The sequence below is a fragment of the Aythya marila genome, assembly GCF_965140915.1.
Source record: "Aythya marila genome assembly, chromosome: 4".
Taxonomy (NCBI): Eukaryota; Metazoa; Chordata; class Aves; order Anseriformes; family Anatidae; genus Aythya; species Aythya marila.
This window is the reverse complement of record NC_139045.1, coordinates 73269276-73297180: the sequence shown is the minus strand read 5'-3', so window position 1 is coordinate 73297180 and position 27905 is coordinate 73269276. Positions and strand designations below refer to the sequence as shown.

The 27905-nt window shown below is 36.8% G+C and overlaps 1 protein-coding gene across 2 annotated transcripts in view; it reads left to right on the top strand.

The window, feature by feature from the left end:
- The window catches only part of CTNNA2 (catenin alpha 2), a 474395-nt gene that overhangs the window by 43877 nt on the left and 402613 nt on the right, over positions 1-27905 (top strand). For both annotated transcript variants that reach the window (XM_082760174.1, XM_082760175.1), the window contains exon 2: positions 11382-11488. In XM_082760174.1, coding sequence (XP_082616300.1) covers positions 11387-11488 — 102 coding nt within the window. In that variant the 5' untranslated portion in view covers positions 11382-11386. The remainder of the gene's footprint in view (positions 1-11381; positions 11489-27905) is intronic.

Below are 27905 nucleotides of genomic sequence, written 5' to 3'. Positions count from 1 at the left end.
ATGTTAAGACAAAGCGAATTTAAAAGGTAGGATGTAAACATGCAGTAAGAAATAGCTGAACAAGAACCACAAGATAGCCACAAGGGACAAACACAGTGCTTTGTAGGTCACAGCAGAACAAGTGATAGGTTGCTGTGGAATGTCTTGAGCATGCAGCTGAGGAATAGCAAGAGCAGGACATCACCTACTGACTAGATAATTTGAGTACAGTACGCAAAACCAAAAAACAGGTGGGTTTAAAAAGTGAATATATCGTGATCAGGGACAAGTGGTGATAAGGGACGCTTTCCGTGCCTCTGCAATGAAGAGAAGTGATGATGATGCTTGCTCCTATTAAATTATCTTCTCTGTTTTCTTTGGTCCTGGTGAGAAAAAAAATAGTAAATCTCTACAGTGTTTATGCATTGTTGTGATGGCCAGCAACATACACTCACATTACGTGAGCCATGGATGGGAGCCAAATAAAATAATTTTGCTCTCTTGAAAACTGGCTTTTTTTCCATCATAGTTTATCAAGGGAGAAATTTTAAAGTAGCAATATAGTCAGGAAATCGGCTACAATGATTTTTGTTTCTACTTTTCATGCTGCTATTCTGTATATATAATGTAAGTACCAACCATCACTAGATTGTTACCTTTCCATCTCTCACTTCTGTGAGTAATTCCTTTAGCTAAAGCTAAAGAAGCATTGCTTAAATCAAACAAACCTCAATGTGTTCATTCTTTACATGTATATCAAACAATTTGCTGTATTTTATGGGCACTTTAAAAGAAATACTGGATTGTACCAGTCAGTGCTTGTGGGTGTCAAACCACACAAATTATGTCTCCATGGAGCATAAATCTCTAGATGTCAGTGGCCTGTGTGACCTATACTGGCACATTTGTAATTAGCTGGAACTCTTAAATCCATGTGCTTCTTTAGTTAATGGAAAGTAGTGCAACAGATGGTATACAGTGCCCATTGCTAGAGTTCAGGGTTCTAGAATTCAGGTCGAAAAAAAGCTGAATTTTGTTATTGCTGGGACACGTGGATCTACTCTGGAGACCTGCTTATTTGTTGAGTGCCATCAGGTGGTTGTTGAAGTGTGAGCATGGTTGGAGGGGATTTTCTGAAAGCAGGCCAGCCCTTCGCTTTTTTTGTTTTGTTTTGTTTTTGTTTTCTGTCTTGTGATGCATTTAAGGTAAAGTAGCATGGTTCTCCAGGTGCAATGCTTTTATATTTTATTTTAGTTTATTTTTTGATTGAGCCAGGCGTCCCCTCTACAAAACTTTGGGCAATGTGTTTTCATACACTCACGGAATGAGTGCTGGAAGGCAGAGATGCGATTAGTGTAATCGCCTGCACAACACATGCCGTATCTTTTAATGAATTAAGCCATGTTTACAGTAATCCTTACCTTTGAGGCAGTGAAGTCCTGAATTTAAAATAAGCAGTGATGGAAAATCCATCTCAAGTCCTTGTATATTTTTCCTTGTAAATAGTTTCACTATTCAACAATATTTTAAAAGCCATTTATTTCTATTAAGGATTTGCTTTGTTTCAGCTTTCACTCACTGCATTTAAGAATTGCTTGGCCTGGATTAAGAAGTTTGTCACAATCACTTTTTTTTTTTTTTAATGGTATCTGAAGTTTTCATAATTAAAAATCTATAAATCTATGAGAGCAGTGGAAATTTTGTAACCCTTGCATTAATTCTTGGTTAACAGTTTCAAGCACCTACGCTTCCCATTGTTTTGTGAGAGATTGATGGTGGATTGATAGCCTCACTGAGGTCATTCTATCATCTAATTTTAAACAGGCACAAGTTTTTGTTTGTTTGTTTTGTTTTGTTTTGTTTTCCTGCTTTTCTGGAGTGTCCTCCATGCTTTGAGGAAAAATAAGGACAACAAAATGAGTCACAGTGTAATAGATGAGAGAGGGAGTACAGGTGGGTTTGGTCTCCCTCCATGTTAGATTTTTTGTTAAAATTATGTGTTTTAGGAGAAATAGCTACTTTTGTTGTTTTCATTAAGCATGTCATTTACGCTGTTATCGCTTTGGATGTCATCTTTCAGATGAAGAATTGCGTGTGTTCTCTGATTGTCTACATTACTCATTTCCTCTTGAATAAAGGGCTGCCCTGAATATGAAACAAACCTTTATTATCCTTTAATTAAATTATTTCATTTGAAAACATATTGGGGGTGATGTGTTTCTTATGCCGTCACATGGTATTCCAAGATTAACTAATGAAAATACACCAAATTCTGTGAACGCACAGCCGGGGAATAGAAAAGATTTTGGATATCATCACAGATGCCTATCTATTGTGATTTAATTAGAACATCCATCAGCATAAGAATAACATCATGAAAATTCCAGTAATAAGAGATCAAGGAAAATTAATTAGTTTAGTTCTTGTTTCTAAAACTTACTATTTCCAGCATTGTGAAATCATATTTTGTTTCTTTGGGGATTAGTGGAAGCATGGGAAATAATTATGGAATGATGCATATGGCTTCAGTGAGGATGACACCTATTCCTGCTAGGGAAAGAGCAACTTAACGTGAGTCTGAGATGTTCAGAGGAAGAGCAGATTTAATGAACACAAGGTTAGCTGATAGATTTCTCTAAGACTTGTAGGAATTTCTCACAGAGGCAGTCGATGAACAGTTTGACAAATGCAGATACCAGCAACAAGACAATATGAGCATCCAGGAGTTGGTGGGAGCTTTCAGAAAGGTTATTAACGTCCATAAATTCTTGTAGAGGGAAATGTCAACTGTGCTCCCACGGGGCTTTGTTCGAAAACAATCCTGTTTAATGTATTGGTTATGGAGTTGGAAAGTGGAACAGCTCCTTCTCCTTGGTACTGAAGCTTGGAGACTGTACAAGGGCAAGGGGGGGACTGTTGTCACCCAGTATGTCACAGTGAAATTGGACAAGCTTTGGGCTGGTTGTATCTATAGACGGATAACTAGAAGATCCTGCTCACTGCAGGAAACTAGTGTTGCATCTACTGCAACAAAAGCGAAAAGCTCTTAAATAAAATAATTAATAGATAATTTAAAATGTAATAAAGAAGAAAGGCATATAGAGATGATGCTATCAGTATTGATATTGTAGTGAAACTAGCAGGGAAATAGTCTACTTGAAAAGATAGCCTAATAATAATAATAAAAAACAAAACCTCCCCCACCTAACTTTGACTTGGAAAAATGTGTAAATTGTTTAATTTGAAGATAATCATGGCTAATCTTGTGGAATAAAGGGTTCTCTTCCAGAGATATGAAGGAAAGCTGCAGGGAAGTATGGAGGTAATGCTTAATTCTAGTTTCCAAGTTGGAGGAATTGTAAATGGGAAATGGGATACTTTCAGTGAAAGGATGACCTCTGCATGCAGAAGCTTGCAAAATTATGGTTAGAACCAATTTTAAGATTTTTTTTTGAAAGAACCATTTGAATTTGAGGGAAAAATTCTGTATTCAAGGAAGCAAACATGCATTAGTTTAAATCAAGTATACTTGATACTTTTATGTAAACTTGATACTTCTAAAATGTAAACAGATATTACCTGTGCTAGTTTCATACATTGAATTAAAATAACAAGAGGGTAAGCAGATTATATATATATATATATATATTTTGCAAGATCTGAGATTAATACCTGAAATTAATGTCTGTGATAAGGATGAGCAGAATTTGAAAGATATGTTTTAAAAAGGTATGGTTTTATTAGTAGAAAAAGAAAGAACATCTGTGTACATAGATCATATCTGCAATAATCTAAATAACTTAAAGGTATTATTTTTATTGTAATTACAAATTTGATGTTATTCTGGGGGGAAATGTGATGGAGTGAGAATGCATAGCATAGGACCTGCACACCAAGTAAATACCTGAAATAAAATCTCTTTTTTCTTTTCTTTTCTTTTCTGGGTTTGCAATGTGACCCTGTGTGAACCAGCATCCCAGTACCAGCGATCTCAGATGCCTTGATCACATCCAGAAGTCTGAGAGAGGACTTCTATTAGGAGGCACTGAAGAGCTGTGAAAATACAGAGCGATTTGTGGGAAACTCTTTGGCTGTATGGAAGTGACTTGACAATCTTTTGTTGGGGCTTTGGCTCCTTTTGATATAGATTCTTTAAAATCTTCTAGCATTTTAGGAAACTCCTTTATCTTTACTTTAAAAATTTTTCAGTGGACAAAAGTGTGTTCTTATGAGTAAAGCAAGCAAAAAAATTGAACATGTGGATTTTACGCATGGCTGATTAAACCTGCTTTCAAGCACGTTCATTCTGGTTTAATACCATTTGGAATAAATTAATTTTCATATCAAACAATTCTACTCTTAATGTTTGTGACAACAGACAAATGGCAATCCCCCTTTTTTCCATCCTTCTTACTGCTAGCCCTCCCTGAATCACCAGGTTCCCTCAGAGAGAGCCAAACATTAGATTTGTAGGCGTTAAGAACTGGAAATTGTATCTAACATCCTCCTAGAGTGAAGACCTTCCATGTAGAAAATTCCACCTAAGGGTTGAATTGATAGCCCAGCTTCTTGTTCCAGCATCCACAGATTGTCCTCAGATTCATCTTACAGCTCGTCTAAAACTCTTTCTGAAGTGGGCCAGGTGAGGACTGGATGCAGCTCCAAGGTTTGCTGGACCAGATGGGATGTGCAACCGCTGCCACGTCGTGGTAGCACACCTCAGAGTGCCAGCTCCGGCAGCCCTTATGTGGGAGCCCGAACTGGCAGTCAGTCCAGAACTGTAGATGTTCGTAAGCCTTTAAACTAGAGTTGGTTTTCTAACCCATGTAGTAGATGGGAAAACCATTTGAGTATTGCTTGCAGCTAGGCTTGGCACAGAATTCTGAAATGTTGTTGATTTTGGTTAAAGCAGAAGTGGAAGGAAGTCCTGTGTGTGGGTGCAGGAGGAACCTTTCTGTTACAGTGACCTCTGTACTGAGCTTATACCTTCCTGATGAGTTCTTAGTGATCTCTTTAGTTCCTACAGGCATTTTTCCCTCTCAACTCAATCATGTCTCGGTGTAGGCAGTAGCCTCCAAGAATGAGCTGGTTAATGTGACTGAGAAGTGTGAGTGACTCAGGCTTTTTATAACTTCCCTGTTTGGGTGTCAGGGGACTCCATGGTCACCGTCCCCTTGACTTTGCTACCAAGATAATCCTCCCCTTCTCAAGGTTTTTCTCCTTGTTATTAAATGGTTTTCTTGGTAGAAGATGGGATTTCCATATTGGGCTGCTTTCATTTATGAAATAATTTTCCTTGAGGGCAGACCAGAATCTCAACCCAGCATGGAGGTGGAGGGTTAGCAGAGGGGGTGAGGACTGTGAATCCAAAAGGAAGTGAAGAGCTTAGAAAAGCTCAAAGTAAAATTTTGTGCGTAGTTGGGCTTGGGCGTGAGGCCAAACGGTTTATTTTGACTCGTTTTTCCTGTCTAAGTTTTAGGAAAGATGAGAGAAGAATCCAATTTCTGAGACAAAATAAACAAGTATGTCAAAAACTTGTTACTTAAACATGTAGAGACAGATACTCCTCCAAACCATCTTGATTCATCTTTTTTTTTTTTCTTCTATTTTTTCCACCTTATTTAAGCAAGGTGACGGGAACTGCCCATGTCAACTCTTCATTTCAGCCAGATCTGCTAAAGGCTGTACTGGCTGTCAGGGACCTAATGAGAGGTGGTGGTGTCTGTACGAGGTTACGCCGTGTAGGTCAGCTCTCAGTGCATGTCTGCAGTGCTCCGTGCTGCAGATGGATGACTGGTAACAGCAGAATCTCAGCTTTATGTCCTATGAGGTATCACTGCAGTCCTCTGTCAGTCTGATTAGCCCAGAGGTGAAGTTTCTTAGGCTGAGTGCATTGCTCATACTTTTGATGGCTGAGCTTGTTTGTCCTGTGCTCCAGTGTGCTTTGTAACCATGCTAGGTAATCGAGGGCCAACATTGTGCATCCCTACTGTCAGGCTGTTAGACCCTGTAGGCATACCCAACGATATAACCGTTCAAGTATTTAAATTTCTAGCTCCCAGTTAAGCACAAAAATGCTTCTGTGAGGTGAGACAGAATTTTTCTGCACACTGGAACAGGCTTCCCAGGGATATAGTCACGGCATCAAGCCTGTCAGAGTTTAAGAAGCCTTTGGACCGTGCTCTTAGTCATATGGTCTGCATTTTTGGGTAGACCTGTGTGGAGCCAGGAGTTGGACTGTGATCCCTTCCAACTTGGGATATTCTATGATTTTCTGTATCTATTGGAATCCGCTGTGTGTGGAATTCCATACTCTTAACGTAAGCATGTCTACATGGTGAGAAGTGTTTGTTTTGACAAAGTTCTCAATATAAGATGCAAACCAAGAATGCACAGAATATCTATCGTGCAGTTTTGCAGGCATCTTAAAGTTGTTTGTGTCCATGCTGCTGATGAAGAGGCAGTTCTGTCCTGCCCATCACCTCTGCTGCTGCATTCAGAGCTTTTCCTGCAGCTGGTGCTGCTGCCCACGTGGCTCCGAAGTCAGGCAGTGAGCTGAAAACTCATTTTTCTTTTGCAGGATTAGTTAGTGTTCAACGGGGTTATGTTCTTAATGGAATTTATAGCACTGTTATAGCAAAGAATCAAGCACATGCAGAAAAAGCTGAGCTGGCCTCTCAGCCTGGAAGATTATGTTGGTTTAAAGCATATATGGAAGCATGTTTGGGTGCATAGAGTGTAAACAGAGATGATGTGATAGGATTGTTTGCAAAGTGTACATTTTTCTTAATAGTCCAGAGAAATCTTTTGAAGTATTAGGCCTATAGTAAATTTAATGTTTTTGAACAAGGGATAATCTATGGTTGGATTTTTATTTTTATTTTATTTTTTTTTTTTGTCCTTCTCTTATCTGATTGTCTTTCTGCCTTACTTGTCCATCTTTCTCACCTTTTTCACCTATGAAGACTTTAGTAGTGAATATAATGTAATTACAGGTCTGTGCTGACAGTCTTTCCAGTCCAGTATTAATCCTACAGATTTGCTAGGAATCAAGTAGAATAGGTATTTCTTTGCAGAATCACAGAATTTCTAGGTTGGAAGAGACCTCAAGATCATCGAGTCCAACCTCTGACCTAACACTAACAAGTCTTCCACTAAACCATATCCCTAAGCTCTACATCTAAACGTCTTTTGAAGACTTCCAGGGATGGTGACTCCACCACTTCCCTGGGCAGCCTGTTCTAATGTCTTTAATTCAGTAAGAAATATTGAGCGCTTTTCTTTTGTCTCTGTAATATTCTGCATTGCACATGTGAACTGGACTAACAATTGGCGGTTCTAGACTGGCAATACTTATACTTGTAAACAAGTTGTAGAGTTAAGATTGTTCTTGGAGAGTTAAAATATTTTAAATATTACATTTAGGTTGCAGCATAGAAATGCTGGCACTTGTTTAGCCACCACAGTGGCCATTTATGTAAGTCAAAGGGAATTGGGTCTATTATGGAGGAAAGCAATATGTTATAGTGTGATGGACAAACAGGTAATTTCACATGCGAAATGCTGTGCTTTTGTAGAAGGTTCCAAACAGTAAAATACTGCTGTTCATAACAGGTTGATGCTAAGGGTGATTGTGGGATTAGACTTTTAGAGACTGCAATGTTAGAGCAGAATTCTGCTGGCATAGTTAGGACTTGGCTCTAGTATAGGAATCCAATCCAATGAATTGCTGACTGAAATAAACAGTTATTTTCTTTATAGATGATACTTTGAAGACAGACTGCCTAAACAAATTTTGTTCACATTGGAGAATTTGCTGGACTGGGGAGGGAAGAGACATTTCTCTATTGCTATATTTAGGAGAAGCTGAAAGCAAGAGATGCACGTACTTTGGCAAATATTCTGGGAAGAAAAGTACAGTTAGGCAATAGAATTCCTTAGATATATTATTGAAAAAATGTGAAGTTAGTTTCAAGAGTAGGATTGCCAATCATCTCTGCAAAACATTTATTTAAAAGTCCAATGGCTAAAATACACTGCTATTAACATACTTTCCTTATGTGATAATATTAAATTTCAAATTCATACTTAATAATCACAGCCTGCCAGTAGATAATATATGTGAACAACAGAGAATGTTTCACAGAAAATTTATTCTAAAAATGTCTGAACTATGCAATTATAACAAAACCGCACAAAGCTTAATTCAATGAGATTTACCCTGAAGAACAATTAGTTTGTATTTCTAAGTTACAGGGGTTGGAACTCAGTGGAGAAACCTAGTTTCACATTTTGAAAAATGAGTAGATGGTTGTCTAAGTGTGTTGCTGAGCATTTTTAAAAAATGACAATAAATTGAAAACTTTAGAGAGAAGCAAAAAAATTAAGTTACCTAAGAAAATAGCGGATATCATTCTAGCCTAGACAGTAACAGGGGATCTCTTTTCCTTACATCTCCTTCTGTTTTCTTTCATCTGTCATAATAAACTTTTATGTTTGTATGAAAAATGTTATGTGATGCCATTATCCTGATAACACAGGATATCTTCCTCGTAGGTACTGCAAGGTATAAGCTATGAGTGATTTATGTTTTCAGTGAAGCACTTAAAGCTAATGGTTTGGGGGATATTTGGTCAAAGTAGAAATAAGATATTGTCATCATCCTTTCCTTTATCCAACTGAGCAGTTCTAGTTCACCTGTTCAGTCTAGGAAGATTGTTGTAGAAATGGTGAGGAAGAAATATTTCATTTGTTCATATATGCTTGGGCATGAAACTGCTTTTCATTCTTTTGTTATTCAAAATTTTTATTGTGACAACAGTTGGAGAAATGTTGGGGAAAATGCACTGATTTGACTTTTTTATTTCACTTGTTTGCTTTGGGAGCAGATTTGAAATGAAAAAACCTCTTAGAGGCTCTTAATGAGTTTTTATCTTGTATACATCTTTTATAGTTGAAAGCATTGCTTGCCCTTTCATACAGAGTTTTGAAAGATTTTTTTCCTATTTCTTAGTAAAGGTTGAAACTGAGGCAGTATTCCAATTGAAAAAACTGGTCATCCAGTTTGCATCTTTTTTGTCACCTGTATGATTGCCATCCACTGAAATTAGTTTGCTTTTGTAGGCTTTGGACTATCTTACAGCTTTTAATTAGGTATTGCATTATAATAAGTATGTGTTTCAGAACCCATGTTAATAGTAAGGAAAAGCACACTTACTAGAAAGAACTAAGCTGTATTTCACACATTTACAGGTATCGTAACTGATAAATTACTGACTATCATCATTGCCTACCTATAACTTGTTCTGTGAATGCAGAGGCCAACTGGAGTAGCAACCATCCTTTTATAGGCAGACTTGCAGGTTCTGAAAGATGATTAAACATTGTTGGAAAAATGAGAATAGCTCCCACATTAACCATGTTTACAGCAACTAGAAGCTGTCTCATACTTTTATTTAATGACACACATGGGTGCTTTCAGTGCTGTAAAGCATGAAGCCTAATGATTTTTTGCATAAGAGTAGAAGCTGAATAATAGTAATTTTAGCATACACTAGATATTATCAGATAATTCTACTACTAAATATTTGCAGGTGGGAGGAGACTGAGGCCTGTATTTATATGTGATTTATAAATACACTGATTAGAGAGTTCTGTTATGCCTCTCTTTTTGAGCAAGTATTGCAAGTTGTCTGCCAGTTGCGCAGTGAAAATCTTTCACAGACTGTGAATGAATTTTGCATAGACTTACCAGTCTGTTAATTTTGAGTGATAGTAATTAGTCAAAGACATTCTCTTTACAAAAGTAGTGGAACCTATGTTGTATATTCTGGATGATATTTATAAGTACTGAATGTGTACCTTATTGAACTAAGCTTTATAAATTAGATTGTTACTCAAGAAAAGGTAGTTATAGTCTTGATTTTATTCACTCAGTTCTTTGTTGTTTTGTATTACTGGAATTAATTTGTCAGCTAAACATAGTAAGTTTTCTGAAGAAAACAATTTTTAACACTTGGGATATTATATACAGAGGCCTTAATCTGCATCTCAATGTATAATATGTTATTTTGTCTTTCCCTACTTTTAGTATGTTATTCTTATAGTGTTCCAATTACATGGGATTTCTAGTTTTTCTTTTCAATTAATTAGTTATTATATGATTAAAATAAAGGAAATATTTAAACCCGAATTATTTTAAATTAACATTTATGTGATTGGATTTCTCAGGGTCAGTGTTCTTTCAGTGTTTTTCAATAGACAAACTAGTTTACATGTGACATTGCTCTTCACTGAATAGTTTATCACTTTCAGTGCAAATTGCCAGTTCTCTGAGGTGGACTGTATGTGTCCTGCAACCTGATGGCTGGATTTTTCTGTCGCTGGAATTTAAAAATGAAGACAACTGTCTTGAAAATTTAATGAAAAGCCAAAATGGCAAATAAAATGACTGCTGTCTTTGTTTTAGGCCTTGTTTAAACTTTTAAGCCTAAGATGATCTAGAAAATCCTTTTTGTTTTTGAGCAAATACTGTTCTTCTTGGTGCAAAATTAAGAAATCATAACTACTAAGGGGAATTTTTATTCAGAAAGCGGCACAGGCTCATTGAATTACTTGTATTCCATGCAAGGAGGGTTGACCTTGGCTGGCTGTCAGACACCCACTGCCACTCTCTCACTTGTCTCCTTAGCAGGAGAAAATAAGATGGAAAGCTCGTGGGTGGGGATAAAGCAGAGATCGCTCACCAGTTACCATCCTTGGCAAAACTTGACTTGGAAAAAAAATAATTCAGTTTATTGCTAATTTAAATAGATTTGCATGCTGAGAAACAAAGGCAAAAACTTTTTTTTTTTTTTTCCCTACTCCCTTTTCCCCTGGCTTAACTTACTCTTTCACTACTCTTTCTTCTTCCCCCATTTTCCCCTTGAGAGGCACAAGGAGGTGGGGAATAGGGGTTGTTGTCAGTCCGTAATGTTTGTCTGAGATGTTCAGTGCTTCACTTTCCTCACACTTCTCCCCACCTCCAGTGTGGGTCTTCTCCATGGGTGCAGTCCTTTTGGGGTAAACCTGCACGGGCTGCACTTGCTCCACTGTGGCTTCTTCCCAAAATTCCAAGGGCCATCCAATCCATACCAAGTACATTCAATACAGGATGTATGCAGCATGATAGGGTATCTTAAGGGTATAGGAGAGAAGAATTTTCTGAACACAGGCTTTTAAGCACTTGGTGGATGTGGCAGTGGTATGCTTGAGTGTTCTCAGGAGCAGAGGGACAGTAGCAATATTATGGAGAAGTATTATATGTATACGGGAACAACGTGTGCTGCTCCCTAAAATGTATACAGTATTTGGACTTTATAGTATTAATATGTGTTCATTTTGTGTCATTTTGTATCTTCTAGGGAGTATGACTTCTGCAACGTCACCTATCATTTTGAAATGGGACCCGAAAAGTTTGGAAATCAGGACTCTCACAGTAGAGAGGCTACTGGAGCCACTTGTTACTCAAGTAAGTAACTTCTATTTGTTTTACTTCTTCTTTTAGCATGATGCTATATTTACTCATTATATGTAATTATCTTAATAATTGTAAATAGTAAAATTTTAAATAGCTTTTGTTCGTGACCTCTAGTGGAAAACTCTGTTGAAATGTGTTCAGAAGTTCTTGTTCTAAATAATTAATAGTCTGAAAATATGAGTGGGAATACAGTAGCAACAACTGTTTAGCTATGCTTGTCTTTCAAAAACAGATTAGAAATTTATGAAGCAGTCGATTTAAGATAGGGATCTGACTGAGCATATGCCCTTGGTGTGTTGTGTTGGGAGACAGGTTCAGCAAAACCAACTAACCAAATTAAGGAAACATGCCCAGTCATTCCTAAATGGACTAAAAATGGTACGACAAAAGCGATAGTAGGTGATGTTTATAATGTATATATTAGTGGTATCTATCTTTTAACCAGAGAGATCAGTTTTTACATAGTCAAAGAACATCTTTGTGCATCTATGCCTATCAAGTTTCTTGTGTCTGTATAGAGTTAAATGTGCTGTGAATGCATGAGCAGGAGTGATGTGGTCTGGAGAAATATGGCAGTAGACATCAAGCTTCAGTCATCAGCAGGGTGAAACTTGCTGAAACTGTGACCTGGTGCCTTTCTTTTCCTGAGGTGCTATTAGAAATAGCCAGCTAGTTACATAACCACCATAGTAAGCTTTAATATGGGTAGCCCCTTTATTTAAAATACATAAATCATTTTCCTTATAATAATGCTAATCATATTAAAAATGAAGAATGCCAGCCAACGCCATCTGCCTAACCACCTGTTACTAACAATTTTCTTGTAGACATTATGGATCTTGACGGGTAGAAATGTAGGCCTTGTTTTGAGCATGAGACCAGACTTTGAGATGGTTTGTTTTCAGAATAAAACAGATATCAAATATAAATCCCTACTTCTTTATTTCTCTAAAACTGATGTCTGTGTATGGTTCCCACACTCTTTAAAAGCAGTCAATTCCCAAAGAAGTTACACCTAGTCTTCTTTCTTTGTTTTGGAGAAAAAAAAAAAAAAAAAAAAAAAATTTCTACAGATAACTCTGGGAATGTCTGTGACACTGCACAAAACTTTACAGATTCAAAGACAAATAAATGATGTGAAACGTACATCGATCTGTTGATAAAGTGATTATTAGCTATCATTATAAACCTTTACAATTGTTGATATGGAGGACAGGCTAAAATCCAGAAGACATTGCAATATGAAATGAAAATTATGTTATGAGCTCTATGTTATTCTGGTCCACCGGCTGGCAAGAGAAGTGAGGCTGCTGTGGCATCATGGTCAGTTGTGAAAAGAGTAAATTACTGAGTATTCTGAGAGTGATTTTCCTGTTTTCCTTTCATTTTGTTTTATTTTTCAACAATGTGCACAGAAGAGAGAAAATAATCTATCAGCTCAGAAATGAAAGCACTATCGTAATTTCATAGTTCCTGAAGTTAAGTTAAGGTTTAGCTAGATTTTGTTTGATGTTGGTCCTCAGCAACGTAAATACAGCAATTACAAGTTGAACTACATGATGTGAATTTCTTCATTGCTGAAAACTGTTTCCAAGATCCTTACGTTTGTATATTTTTACATTTGCATTTATTTACTATTTCAGCAGTATGTCAAGAAGACTAGAAGAAACAAAATGCAGTCCAGGGGGGCTAAAGCAATGTCTGCAGTTTTATTCACAGTTTATGCATACTTCCATTCTGATTTCTTCATGTCATAGGCCTCTATATAGTATGAACATATAAAAAAGAACTTTCTGAACATGTGATTTATTTCTCGTTCTAGAGAAATAAGTAGTTCTAACTATTTTCCTCTAGTTTGAATCTAATAAAGTTTGTTTGACTAAAGCATGTTTTGTGAGCCACACAAACATAACCATGAAAATTTTGAGTGAGGAGAAATATGCTACCTTCAGAGTATGTTTATCTGTTGCATTTTTAGCTTAAGTTATTCATCTGTTCTTTGTTTTTCTCAGATAATTAACAAAAGTTAACAATCATCCCAGCTTGAAAGCTTTTCCTTTCTTAAAGCTACATAAACAGTCTGGTCAAGTCAAGAATAGTATCTTGTTTATCTCAGTTTGGGCTTGGATTGCAATCTGCCTATGCCGTGATAAACTCCACAAGAACTGAGCCCACATTGCATGTGCAAGCATGTTTCAATCTCCTTAGAAAATTTAAAACCATTTCCTAAAAAGAAAATCTACTTTGAAAGTTTCTTTTTAAAAACAAATAAGTTATTTAATCTCTGTTCAATTTAAACTCAGAAGTCCAATGTAGATTGATAAGAGCTGCTTAACACGGAGATCTTACAGATGTTATTTCACAATTAATTAACAATAGGTCACTGATAGAAGAGAGATTCAATGGCCACAGACTGCACAAGTTCCTGAGCAATCTGGTCTGACTTTGAAGGTAGCCCTACTAGATGACATCCTGTGCTCCTTTACAGCCAAAATTAGTTGGATGTTGTGATTTTTAGCACTGTCAAGACAAATCCATGCTTTGTTTTGGCATCACACTTGAATATTGTAGAAGATCCTTGTGCTATCCAGGCTGTGTATGATTTTGAAGAGTGCTTGGAAAAACAAACAAACAAACAAACAAACAAACAAAAACAAAAAAACAAAAAACAAAACAGTTATACACTAGGCTTTAGGCTTCAAAAATACTGATCAAGCCTTTTGTGTCTATCTGGTGTGTGTGTGTAGGATTTAGGTTCTGAACTCAGGGTATATATAGGCTCATAAATGAGTAACGTTTATCAGAAATGAGATTTTCTCATGGTGGAGGATCCAGTGATTTCTGTTGAAATTCTGTGGAGTAATACGGAAATGTGATGTGGATTTGAAAAAGAACATGGAAGTGAGTCGGGAGAGTGGCACATTAAAACTTGAATTTTAGACAAGCTCATTAGTGTTCCAGATGAGAAAATATGGATAACCTATGAATTGATTTAGAAGAAATTATAAGACAGGAAGGTTGTCTGAGCTGGAGGCAAAAAAATCCATTAACTGATCATGAGAACGCATTAGAAATGACAGAATTGCATTTATTCTAGGCAGCCCTGAACTGGCAAACTAATTAAAACTTTCTTTGGCTGTCAGAGGTCTAAGTGTATTGGAAGTTACTGAAGCATCCATTTGCCCAGTGCTTGTTGTCATATTTAAAGTGTAACAGATACGTGCTTGTATCTGCCATATGTCTTTTTCATGTTGCTGTTACTGAGATTTTGTGGAAAAAAATAAATGTTTTGTGAGTTTATAAATGTTGACATTATTTATTATAAATCTTAAAATTTTTAATTCTATGAAAATTATAGAATGAAACCTGTAACTAAAATATGTCCTTAAGAATTAGTGCCTCTTATTCTCTCACCTTCATGCTTGTAACCAAAATGAATGACAAGTTTGTCAGACTGTGAGTGATTTTCAGAAGAAAAAAGAATTAATTTTTTACAAAGGAATTAAATGCCCTTACCTGATATTTTATGTGTAGCTGGAAGGTAGTGTTTGTGATTGAGATGTTTGTGGTTGAGATTGCCGATAATGACTCAGGATAGTTTTTGGTTTTGGTGATTTTCCATTTTAATTAAATACAAATGTGACTTTTCATGAGAATGAAAGAGATTATATAAATCATGAACACAATTGTTTTAGTCTTTTTCAAAAAAAAAACCAACAAAAGTACTCACATGCAAACATATAAATGAAAAAAGAGTTATGTATAATTTTTGAAGATCAGGTATGCTTATGCTTTGTTGATGAAATATCAATTTTCTAGTGTTAAATTAGAACATTTTCTACTTTCTATTTGGTAGTTTGTCATAGGTATTTTAAATAGCAGTCTGGCTGTTCTACAAATGTACCTTTACTATCAGAGCCATGCAGCAGTTGCGCTTTCCAGAATATTCATTTTTGGAATATCATGCATAAGTTCAGAATTGTAAAAATAACACAAATAATAGTAAGTGTTCCAACTCTGAGTCCTGTTATAGTAGCTTAGAATGAAACAATAATATTTTGCAAGGCAGACAGATGCCATTGATTTAATGGTTTTGCATTTTTTCTTGTCTATAGTATCATTCAATAAAATGTAGTAACCTACATATAAAATAAACATATAATTATATAAAATTCCAAATAGTTTTAATTAGTGAGACATTTAGAAAATTGTAATAATTATTGCTGATGTTATACTTGATTTCTCATCAAAGAGTTTGTGCCTAGTCTAATCCCTTGTGCAGTATATTTTGAAAATGAACTGATTTCTGTATAGCCTTGAGAAATATATTTATATACTCAACCTTTCCAGTTATTCAGAGATTATTTGTATTTGGTGAGCCATTATCACATTTGATCTGCAAATCCGGTGGACTAATTAATCTCCACGGGAAATTATTGATTGCTATTGTCTGGGAGCTGCATCTGAACCACAACACTGCACATGCACACATGCAAACACAGGCTTCCTTTTGGAGGTTTTGTGAACGTGTATGCATGTTTAAAACAATTTTCAGGAAAATGGTTACAGATGATGGAGTACTGTATGTCTGATGCACACGTCCCACTTGTGTTAGTAAGTGTGCAGAATTTTTGTGCAATTTCTCTATTTGATAGCTAGATTCGGCTGAAGCTGTCTTCAGGACAGGCCTAAAGGAAAATGAATTATAAAGGCTCATTTTTGATCATTTGAGCTCAATTTAGTAACATTATAAGGTCCAAATTGTTATTTTCTATTTGAGCACGACTATTTTCCCAATTGCAAAGTTATTTTTCATTTAAACACTCGGATCTGTGGCCTTTGTGGCAGTGCGGGAGGTTGGACTGTGCATCAGTCTTGTCTGGCGGGGGCTCATTAGGCAATAGCCATTAGTGTCAGGGAGCCCATGCTGCATCCCATCAGAAAATGAATGTGGGATTTTTCATTTCTAACTGAAACTAAACCTTACATCTCATTTATGAAGGATTTCTTGGTTGAGAAGGCACATCATCCACCTTGCTTTCTCCAGTGTTGCTCTATTTATTGCTTAAAATGCTCTCTGAACTCAAAATTAGCAGGTGCTTATTTAGCTCAGGGTGCTCTTTAATCTGTAAAATCCTTCAAGAAATGTCTGCTGCAGTCTGGCCTTGACAGTTTCTTCTTTGCCATAAGATTTACTAACATCTGTGCCTCTCTGTAAACTCTACTTGGGATCTTCTCGGTACAGAGACTTTTTGTGCTTGCTGAGAGATTATTTAACTCAATTTTATCATTTCTATTTTTGTTCTCCATGACTGGAAAACCTTGGGCTATTTATAGTATGTGGTGTCCTGCAAGGTCAGGACCTTGTCAGTCTATATTTGCCTTCCTGTGATTTTATTCGCTGTTTAAAGGTATTTATGTACGCGTCTGTACCTCTGAGCTTATGCATATGTAGCTTAGCATTTTCTGGAGGAAGAATGGAAACTCAGGGGGCTTTAGGTCTTGCCCACTGCGCCCATATTCCATTTTTATGACAAAATGGTGCCAAAACCCAGAGTAATTAAAAATATTGTCTACTTCCCTTCCACCACACAAGCCAATGTGGAGAGATGGTGAGAAAAAATTAATGCTGGAGATGTAAGTTTTGCTGGCACTATGATAGATTTGCCCCAAATTGTAACCGGAAAACCTTACAACTAAATGGGTCTACTGTATAGCTTTGTATTCATAAATGCTAGAGTTTTCATCCATTGAGAAATGTTTTGACTTTGGTCAACCTTAACAAATTCTTAGTGGTCAGGGTTACCAGAGGGGCACAAAGTGTCCTTGGCTTCATGTGGTATGGATGAAACTGTTTTCATCACAGTTTAATTTAAAAAAGCATTTACTGCTTTGACTCTTCACTCTGAGCTGTAACCTTCTGAAACAGGTTTGCAGTGTCCCAGTATGGCATAAATATATCCATGTGCAGTGAATAAGTTCTGAGAAGGAATATGCTGGATGTCTCTGCTACCGCCGTGAATAAATAAATCACATCTGACTTGATGCAATAGGTCATGTCATAGCTTTATCTGTTGTATGAACAGAAGATGGGTGCTCTTTCATGCCTACAGAGTTGATCTCTTCTCTCAAATTGAGACTCATTTATATTCTTAGAGATGGACTCTTCTGGGGTCAGAGCTGTGACTAAAGCCAAACAAAGAAAAGAGACATGGAAATAAACATGCATCTGCCCACAAGAATTTGTACAAACACAGCTTTATGTAGAAAAAAAATCATTAATTAACGTCCCCTCCACAAACCTCATTGCTTGGCTAGCAGCGATACCAGCTGTTTTTGTGAAGAATACCACCAGGACTACTTTGTTCAGCACTGGGGCCCCCAGCACAAGAAGGACGTGGACCTGTTGGAGTGAGTCCAGAGGAGGCCATGAGGATGGTCAAAAGGCTGGAGCACCTCTCCTATGAAGACAGGCTGAGGGACTTGGGGTTGTTCAGCCTGGGGAAGAGAAAGCCCCAGGGAAGCCTCCCTGTGTACTGCCCGTACCTAAAGGGGGCTGCACGAAAGCTGGGGAGGGCCTCTTTGTCTTGACTGGAAATAAATATGATATAGAAACAAACAATGACAACAAAACACAAGAACAGGCACATAGCTGAATATTAAGCCAGAATTAACACTGAGAAGTTTTGTCAGTATTACCAGAGTATTACCAGTTGCTGCTCCAGTGCAGGAATGAATGTACAGAAGTGGGGCAGATGATGGGAGAGGGGGATTTGGACAGATCTTTCCTATAAGTGCATTCAGCAGGGAAGGGCTAGTGCAAGCAATTGGATAGCTAAAAGCTGGGAGAGTCCTTGATAATGCCTTCATCCTGACTCTTGAAACAGTGCAGAGCTCCGAAACTTGTCTTCTTGTCTTTTTTTTTTTTTTTTCCTAACAATATGGTTTTCCTGCACATGCTTTTCTTGTAAGTGAAAGAGTTGAAGAGTTTTCAGAAAGTGACGTTTCTTCCAGGAATTTCCAAATTCTAAGCAAAGAGCAAAAAGTATTCTGAATAATTTTTGTGATACTGTGGTGGTTTTGCAGAGTACGGCACTGTATGGACTGCTGCCGGGAAAGTTAACATTCCAGCCAGACCCAGTACAGATACCTTTTTTTTACTTGTGTCCTTGAAGACATAGCAATATGCACTTTAACAGAGCTGAGCCTTTTTCTGTTCTCAAAAATCCAACTCAGCTGGTTCTTAACAATTCTTCTGATTTATGTAAGGTCATCGCTATAGAAAGGGAATATCTAAAGTTTTGAGGGGAAAATGGCTTCTGTTGCATTTTTTGTAGATTCTTCTTAGTTTGCAGATTTTTTTTTTTTCCAAAATATCGTATGAATAACATGTCACTTCCAAAAGTTTTCGAAGTATAAAAAAGGATAGTTACAAATATATTAGCAAATTGTTCTCTTTCTTTCATGTCAAAAATACTAATTAAAGCAGGAGATCTAGATCCACTTATGCTTTAAAAGATGAACACATAGTTATAGCCATTTGAATTGTTCAATGGATATATGGCCTTGTTACAAAACCAGTAATAGACTTTGATTTTGTCTGATAAGCAAAACCTTGTTGGTACTATGAACTTATGCTTAATAGAAGTATTTGACATAAGAGCTTTTTCAGTGATGAAAATAAAACACCTTAAATTATTGCAGTGGATATAATTGCTGATATAACAACTTTCTGAACCATAATACTTTTATGTTTAGTGTAGTTGAAAAATGCAACTTTGAGTGCTTTAGCAGGGGGTTAACTTGAAATAAATGTTTTTAACATCACCAAATGAGAATCAGATGCAATACAAATAACTACTGCCAGGCCTACATACTGTATGAGCAGTGAGTTGGCATGGTTTCTTACTCAGCAGCTTCAAAATAGCTGTTACGATATCCAACTGAATCACTGTGTGAGCTCACAGTGGCGAAAGACAATGTGATCCGTAAATGGATCAGCTGGTGGGTATGAAGTAAATTTAGCGAGACAGTATTATTGTTAGAGCATTGCATTAATGAGATTATTATTGGAAGGATTTCCCATTCTCAAAAGTGATGTTGACAAATTGGATATGGATCAGGGAAGATTAGGTGAATGGCTCAAGTTTTGTTTTTTAATGGCATACTGAAGACTTTGGATGTATTTCATTCCTATGCAGGCTTATCAATAAAGAAAAATTGTCTTAAATTAACTTGCAGTGTAGATTTTAAGACTATTTCTTGTAGCATCCACAGAATAAATGATATTCTAGAACTAATTTAAAATAAATTCAAATATGGTATTCACACCCTGAAATTAAAATGTTCCAACATGAAAATGATATTCAGTAATAATTCTAGAGTAAGTACTTATGTGAGTAAGCTGTAGTAAGCTAAGAGGTATTTTGATCTCAACCAGTATCTGTATGGGGGAAGAAAAAAAAAGCCCAAAATGTTTTCTCATATTGTAGGGTTTTTAATTGACAAAATGCCCTGGATGGAAGCTGAAAGTAGAAATAAGTGTAAACTATAAATAACACCCACTGGAATATTTTTATTAGAATGGCGGGGAACTGAGTGCTACTGGAATTATTTGATTAAAACCTGAGCATTTTATTTGGATGAAATGCTTTAAGTCTACCGGAAGTTTAAAACTGAGAAAAGAATGACTGGAAGAACTAGAAGTATGTGCAGTAATGGGCCTTCTCACTTTATGAAGAAGGGAGAAAGTAGGAGCAGGATTGCTTATTTGCTTTCATAGATCAGCTTTGCCAAGAAAAAGAGAAAATTGATACAAAACTTATGTGATTAAATATGTATACTTCTAATGACTTCCGTAGTCTTTGGAAGAGATTTCGATATTAAGTTCTTGTAATCCATTTTAGCTTCACTCTTGACAATGATGTAAAAATCTTTTTTCACTTTCTTATTTTTCAGTAACTTAATTTGCTGGATGTCATCATCAATCTATAAGAGTTAGAAAGGGTACAAAATAAGCATGATTGCAAAAAGAATATGCTAATTACAAGATTTTGCTTTGAAGTGTTAATTAACCTAATTATATGAGATCCATGTTCTGGAAAGCAATGCTAATTTTTTTCCATAGTCCTTCAATACACATATCTGAAGATTGGCTGATATATTTGAAGTCGAAAGAATTCAGGGCATGGATATGTGGATAATTTGTTTTCTTTCCTGTGTTAATCGATTTAGAATATCGATTCCATGGGGTGTGTACCTTTATATGCATTTTTATTTATTTTTTAGTAATCTTCAAATTTTTTGTAAAATGTGATAGTATGTAACTAGAGAGACCTGAGCATTTTGGGTATTTTTTAACAAGTCATTGCTTTTCAGTTAGAGAAATTCAGATATGAATTGCCATTTTGTTTTAATCATATGGCCAAAATTACAGTGTTTAGTTTCCTGTTTGGTAAATTGATTTTAGCATCTTTTCTGACAACCTCATAGGTAGTTCTTGAATATTTTGCATCTGGGCATCAAATGCTTATGTTTTGGGGAAATATCCCCCTCTACTTGTGAGCAATTGTCTTTGTCAATGGCTGATTGATATTTTCCCCCTTGATGTATTGATGTTTTTCTTTTATTTAAATTTTTGTGTGTACTACTAGAGTCATTCAGTAGTCATTGATGAGACTTCTCAGTTTATTATTGTATAACAAGTTATTAAGCATAGCTAGCATATGCTTAGCCAATTGAACACAGATGCATTCAATATTGTGATATGATGTTTGAAGAATATAAAATAAATAATGTTCTGTGGAATAGAAATTTTCTGTAGATATGTTCATGTATATTTTTTTAATTCTAAAAGACGTTAGTATAAGAATTTTCATTCTCGTTTAGTGTATTGGATCAATGTAAAGCAAAGGACTAGTTGCTCTAATTTTCATTACTGGCTGATAGCTCATAAATTAAAGGGTATTTAGCAAAAAAGGCATAATCATAAATTAGCTACTTGCCTTCTTTTATGTGGATATTTTCTTGTTTAGAAATAAGTTTTAAAGATGAAAATAGATGGAATTGCTTATACATACCCTTTTAAACCCAGAACGGTAGCTTAATTTTTAGCTTAGGAACCTGTTAGTGTGGAAGAGAATAAACCAGAAGTAATTCCTCCCAAGTTACTGCAAGCATAACTCGTCGGATTGCGCTCCCAGAACCACAGCAAGGCTGAGGCTGGAAGGCACGTCTGGAGGCCACCTGGTCCAAGCCCCTGCTCAAGGAGGGTGCCCAGCACCCATCGAGGATGGGCCCAGGGCCTCTGGGCCTGGCCCTGGGCACCTCTGAGCAGAGCCTGGCTCCATCCTCTCCACGCCTCCCTGCAGGGCTTGGCGGACACGGACGGGATCCCCCTGCCTTCCTCGTCCCCAGGCCCAGCAGCCCCAGCTCTCTCGGCCTCTCCTCACAGCAGAGGTGCCCCAGGCCCTGAAGTAGTTTGAAGGCAGATGTTGATCTAGTATGGATCTGGTATTGAGCAGCCCACAGCTGGACACAGTACTTCAGGCGTGGCCTCACCAATGCTGAGTAGAGCATACAAAGCAGTATAACATGAGTATGGTACATACCGATATACCAACCTTTCATATTGCAAGCTAAGCCTGTGTTTTGTGAACATCATTTTATTAGACACACCAGCAATTTTGTTGCATTTAACCATGGGAGTAGACCTTTTACTAAGTTGCATGCTCATTTTTTGCTTTCCTTGTTCTCAAACCTTATCTGCTTGTACAAATGGTTAAACTGACAGTTTTCAAAGAAGGATTTTAGGGAAATGAGATTTGCAACAGGAATTAATTTTCTTTATTCATTTCATGTTGCTCTATAGTAATGAAATTGTATTGTATCTGCTTATGCTAATGGTAACTTCTTTTATTAGAAGGTGTTCATATAGAAGCATAATGAATCTAGCATACTGAATAGTTTCAGAATGTTGTTTCCAGGGGATACGTATTAACCTATTCAATTTTTCCCAGCAAATTACACATATCTACACTTGGTAGTGTAGAACGATTAAGCTTTTATTACTTTGCTTGAAATATTTTAATTAACCATATATTATTCTGTAAGGTTATACTAATACAAGTACAAAACAGTGGCAGCTAAGGTACACCTATTCATTTTTGAAGGGAAGAGATATTCAGTTACATTTTCCTGAGCTATTGCCAGATATTTTTTCACTTCTCTGAAAAAGGAATTAGCTCAAAAAGCATTAAGCAAAATACATGCTCGAGGATCAACATGCACACACATTTTTTTCCCTGTCTTCCACTCAGTACACATTTTTCAAATCTGATTTCTTCATATATTTTACTACACGATCTCTTTGTATACTTCCATGAAGTATTTCTTTTGAAACTGAGAGGCTCTGTGCTTTCATGTACGTGCAATATGATATTGTTTGTTATGTGTATGTGATGAATTTAAAAGCTTGTTGTAGTGTTTTATTTTGTTTGTTTTTAATCCTTTCTAGAAAAGGAAATGTGCTTTATTTGAGAAGTTCTTGCCTGACATAATGGAAGTGTTTGTTAGAGTAACGGAAAAGATGCAGCTATATTATTGTTGTAGTACCAATTATGATCAGTTAGTTCATTTTATAATGATCAATGCCTGGTAAAATAAAGTTTTTTTTGTGAGCAACTTATGTGAAAAATAAACTCCCTGTCAAATAAATTTGGAGACTCTGAATTTAGAGTTCTAGCTTGCTTGTTCAAGATGTGTCAGGGTTATTAACCAGAAATGAATGGAAATTTATGGCCATGCCATCCTCATCCAGAGCATATGCTTAATGGCACTATCACTAATATCAAGAATTTAGGACTGATAATTTAATTGTGTGCAAATTTGGACACAAAACAAGTTATTTGAGGCTCTGACCTGCAGCTGGCTGCTTCTTCTTCACGTGGTAGACCGGTCTAGAAAGAGAACTTTCTCCTTCCTTGCTAGCTTATCTTGACAGCTAAAAATGAGTTGGTAATATTACTTTCTAGGCCATCATTTATTGCTTGGTGTCTGATTACTAGAGGCTTTCAGTCTCTTTGTCTGTTAGGGTCTCTCATGTGTTCCTGGCTCAGTTACCTTTCAGGTTTTCTAGAGTTCATTGCTTGCAGTAAAGTCAGGTAGAAAGCTGCAGTGATGTATCACGGAGGGTGAAAAGTTGACCTCCTGTTCTAAATCAAAGAAAAACTTAAGAGCCTTGGCACTTTATCTACTGTACTTTATCATCATTCCTCAGGCATCATTTTTCTGATCATTACTTGAAACTGAAAAGGCCAGACGTGGCTTTGAGGTGTGTGTACCTGCTAACATGACAGGCCACGTACTTTTTGTTATACCCTATTATACAAATATTATAAAGTCTTGGGACAGAGTAATCAAAGATGTACCTGTCATTATTGTCTGTCAACTTTTTTGGTAGGTATTATAGTATACAGAATGGACTGACACAGCTCACTATTTCTTTTTCTCTCAAAAGGCATGTTGTGAATGCATTTTTAATTCAATTTTAGTTTGTTTTGAACATTAGGTACAATGTAGCAGGAGTTTGTTGTTAAAGAAAAAGGTTTGGGGGGGTTGTCTGTGACACTAAAAAAAAAAAAGTTGTGATCTTTCTGGTCTTTAGTCTCCTGTGAAAAATTTATTTCTTGCAGAAAAACTGCAAGAGGAGTGGAAATTACTGCTGCACTCCTCATTCTGGATTTTTGTGGGTGTTTTAATTTACTGAACAAAAGTTACTAAGCACTTTGAAACTGAAGACTGAAATTTTGAGCTCAGTATAGTAGTCATTGTATAATATTTTATACATCTTTAAAGAGAGCTTAGTACAGCATGTGTTCTTCACACTTCTCGGCCTTTTTCATTGAAGAGTAAAATTGGTATAATCAAGATATACAATCATGTCCTCTGTTCAAGTGATTGGCCCTGCAGTTTTCTCTTTAGACTTAAGAGTATCCTCAATTAATGGGAAGGATTTTGCTTTTTTTTTTTTTTTTTTTTTTCTTTTCCTCTTTTGTTTTGTTTCTTGCTTTTGTAGTTGTGTAGTTGTTTTGTTTTTACAACCCAGCAAATAGTCTTTTATGCTGGATGAGCCAGCAAGAACGGTAAATGTCCATAGATCATTTATTTCACGTCTCTCATGGAACTGAGATAGAAAGCCCGGAGTATCAGTTTGTAAGAAGCTCGTTTAGTTTATACCCAACCAGTTAGAATGCTATATTTTTATAACCCAACCAGTTAGAGTGGTGTATTTTTATATATACTTTGCTAGCATAGAAATTCTAAAATTGTGTCCCGGAGGCTGCTGCAGCTCCCCCAAAAGGAGCCCCCCAAGCTCTGGGCAGCCTGTGCCAGGGCTCCGGCACCTGCCTGGCCCAGCAGTGCTGCCTGAGGGGCAGGGGGAGCTGCCGGGGCTCCAGGCTGGGCCCACGGCCTCTGGGCCTGGCCCTGGGCACCACTGAGCAGAGCCTGGCTCTGGCATCTCCACCAACCCCCTTCAGCTGCTTTCAGAGACATTGATAAGCCTCCCCCCTCCCCCTGCCCAAGCCCCCAAGCCTCTTCTGTTCTCCAAGCTCTCCTGGCCTCTCCTCACAGCAGAGGTACTCCAGTCCTTTGATCATCTTGGTGACCCTACTACACTGGATCTTTCCAGTATGCCCACATCTCTCTTGTACTGGGGAGCCCAGATATCGCTGATGCTGCTTGGCCTTGAAATGAGGATGAGGTTGGCCTTGGAATGGGATGCATCCCACAGCTGTTCCACCAAGTCCCCTGTGGAAGCCAGGGAAGCAAGGCTGGTGTTGTTTCCTCTAGGCAAGTAGATGTAAGCCACCACAGACTGTAAAGGGAGAGTTGTGACTAGATCTGCTCGTCCGTAGCTATGTTTTTGTGAGCTTGTGCCCATAGAAGTACTATTAAGTAGCCAATAATTTGGCACTTAACTATCACAGAAATGGGATCGCTATTCTTGAGAGGAATCGAAGTGAAAGTTGCTATGCGTGGCCTTGAGTGATGGTCAAGAGGACTTTTTAGTTTTGTGTATCTAAAAATAATCACTCTAAGAAGGTACATGCTGATGCTCTCTTCAGATGAACTTGTTAACCCATTAACTCCGTTAATTTCTTACTCACTATAGTCCCTCGGCTACTTGAGATTGAGGACTTCAATGACTGCAGCACATACTTCTATCAGGAGTGCTGTTCTCTGGTGCTGTTATCTTTTATTTTTGTACTAAAATCGTGTATGTTGTTGAGTTACTGTTTAATCGGTGCATACCACAGTCACATCCAATTGTGAAGTGTTTATTGAGTCATTAGCCAACCCTGTAACTGTGCCTGAGTTCCCAAGAAGATGCAGTGATATATATAAAAAAAAAAAAAAAAAAAAAGGGGGGGGGGGGGAGAGGGAGCACTAGAATAGCCAGTGGTCATGGCCACAGTGTGGATTTTGAACAAGCTGAGGAAAAGTCAGACAACAGTCAAAATCCCTTCATTTTCATATTAGTATTTTCTTCATAGATCTCAATTCTTAAGAAACATTTGGCTCACAAAACCGTTTCAAAAAACGTGAAAATATTCTGATAGTATTTCTCTGTGCCAGTTTAGAACCAGGTGCAACTTCAGAGCTGCTGTGAAGGATGAAACCTTGACCTGAAATGATTATCTGCTATAGCTTCTGCAGACCTATGCCTTGTGGCTTCCAGTGGTCTTGATAGCAAATGTCAATGCATCATAAGGAAGCCAATGGATCTTTAAGTTAATGTAACATAGTCCTCTCATCTCCTTGTCCTTCTTGCCTCCCTTCCAATCTTTTACTTTTCCCAATTGCCTATTTTTATGTGCCAAAATACCAATAAAACTTATGAATTGCGTGTCGAGAAAATGTAATTAAATATTTTTGATCTGGAAGGAAAACTACTGAAAATGTACAAGCTTTCATTCTTTATGGAGTGGAAATGTAGTGAGAAGAAGCAGTTATAGAACTTTGGAGATGATGATTTTAGTTTAATTTCAGGTTTTAGCTTTTTATAGCAATTTTGTGCAGTATTGTCTTACTACTCCTATTTGACCAGACCATTTCTGGCCACTCCTTCAAATATGTCCTTTGGCCAGAGAATTTATAGTTATTACATCGTTTTCCTGTGATGTTGTCCTGTGATCACATACGTCCTGTGATATTTTCTTACCTTTTTTCTTCTTCACTCTCCTTCTTGATATAATATCTAGATTCTTTTAAAATCAGTGCATTTACAAAATTACTGCTTATTTTAACTCAGAATTTCTTGTGCCTTTTTTTGATACCAGGCTCTGTGGAGTTCCTTGTTTTTCCCTTAGTAGGGCTGGCTAACAGTAGGTATGTCAGTCGTTCCTTAAGGCTCCCATGGTAACATCTGGTTCCGAAGTACTTTTCACTCTGACACAGCTTTTGGGCTGCTGTGTTTTTATTATATAAAAGAGCACGAATCAGCAAGGTTGCATGTTCTGGTTCAGAAATTCCTGTTTGAGAGAAAAAGTGGTTTTGGTTACCAGGCTGTTGGGTCTGATTTCATCAGCTGGTTATATATTGAGTTTTATAAGACTTCAGAGAAATCTGGTTCATTCATTGGAAAACCAGTCACGTAACAGTTTTTTTCTATATAACTGGCAGTCAACTTCAAATTTAATTACTTTTTTTTTTTTTTTTTCCACTGGACTGCTGGCAAATAGTTAGGTAATGTATACTCTTTATGAGTCAACTCAGTTGCAGCAAGTCAGCTGCTCTTCGAATGTGTGTCTTTCATTGGAAAGCTAAGGCTTCAAAGACTAAGAAGATATATATTTGGTCATAATATATTCTTTTTTTTTAAAAAAATATCCTATTTCTCCATCACACTGCCCAGTACTGTATAAAATATTATCTTCACCGATTTCCTTGTCAACAGTTGCTATAAGCCTATATGAAGCATTCTTTGAGGTTATATGATCTGCTAGGCACATATATGATACTATCACTGTTCACTAAGTATTTATATGAGATGATACTTTTATCAGCATAGCATATGAATACTTTGAAAAAAGCTTATTTGGCCAGAATATGAATATGTGTAATTAGCATGTAATTTTACAAAAGTCCAACAGGGAAGCTTATGTTGGGTTTCTGTATTTCCATTTATTCAGGATGGAACTATCAAAAATCTAATTGTGTCATTAAAATGTGCCTTATGCTGCATTCATTAAAGTTCTACTTTTGTCCACTGAGAGTGTGTGGGCCACTTGATATCCATAAAGCCTTTATTAACATTTATAATTATGCTTCATATTACTGCATAAGTCATTTTTACTTTTCGTGAGACTTTTATGATGTTGTTCGTCCTTGAAATTTTATTTAGTGC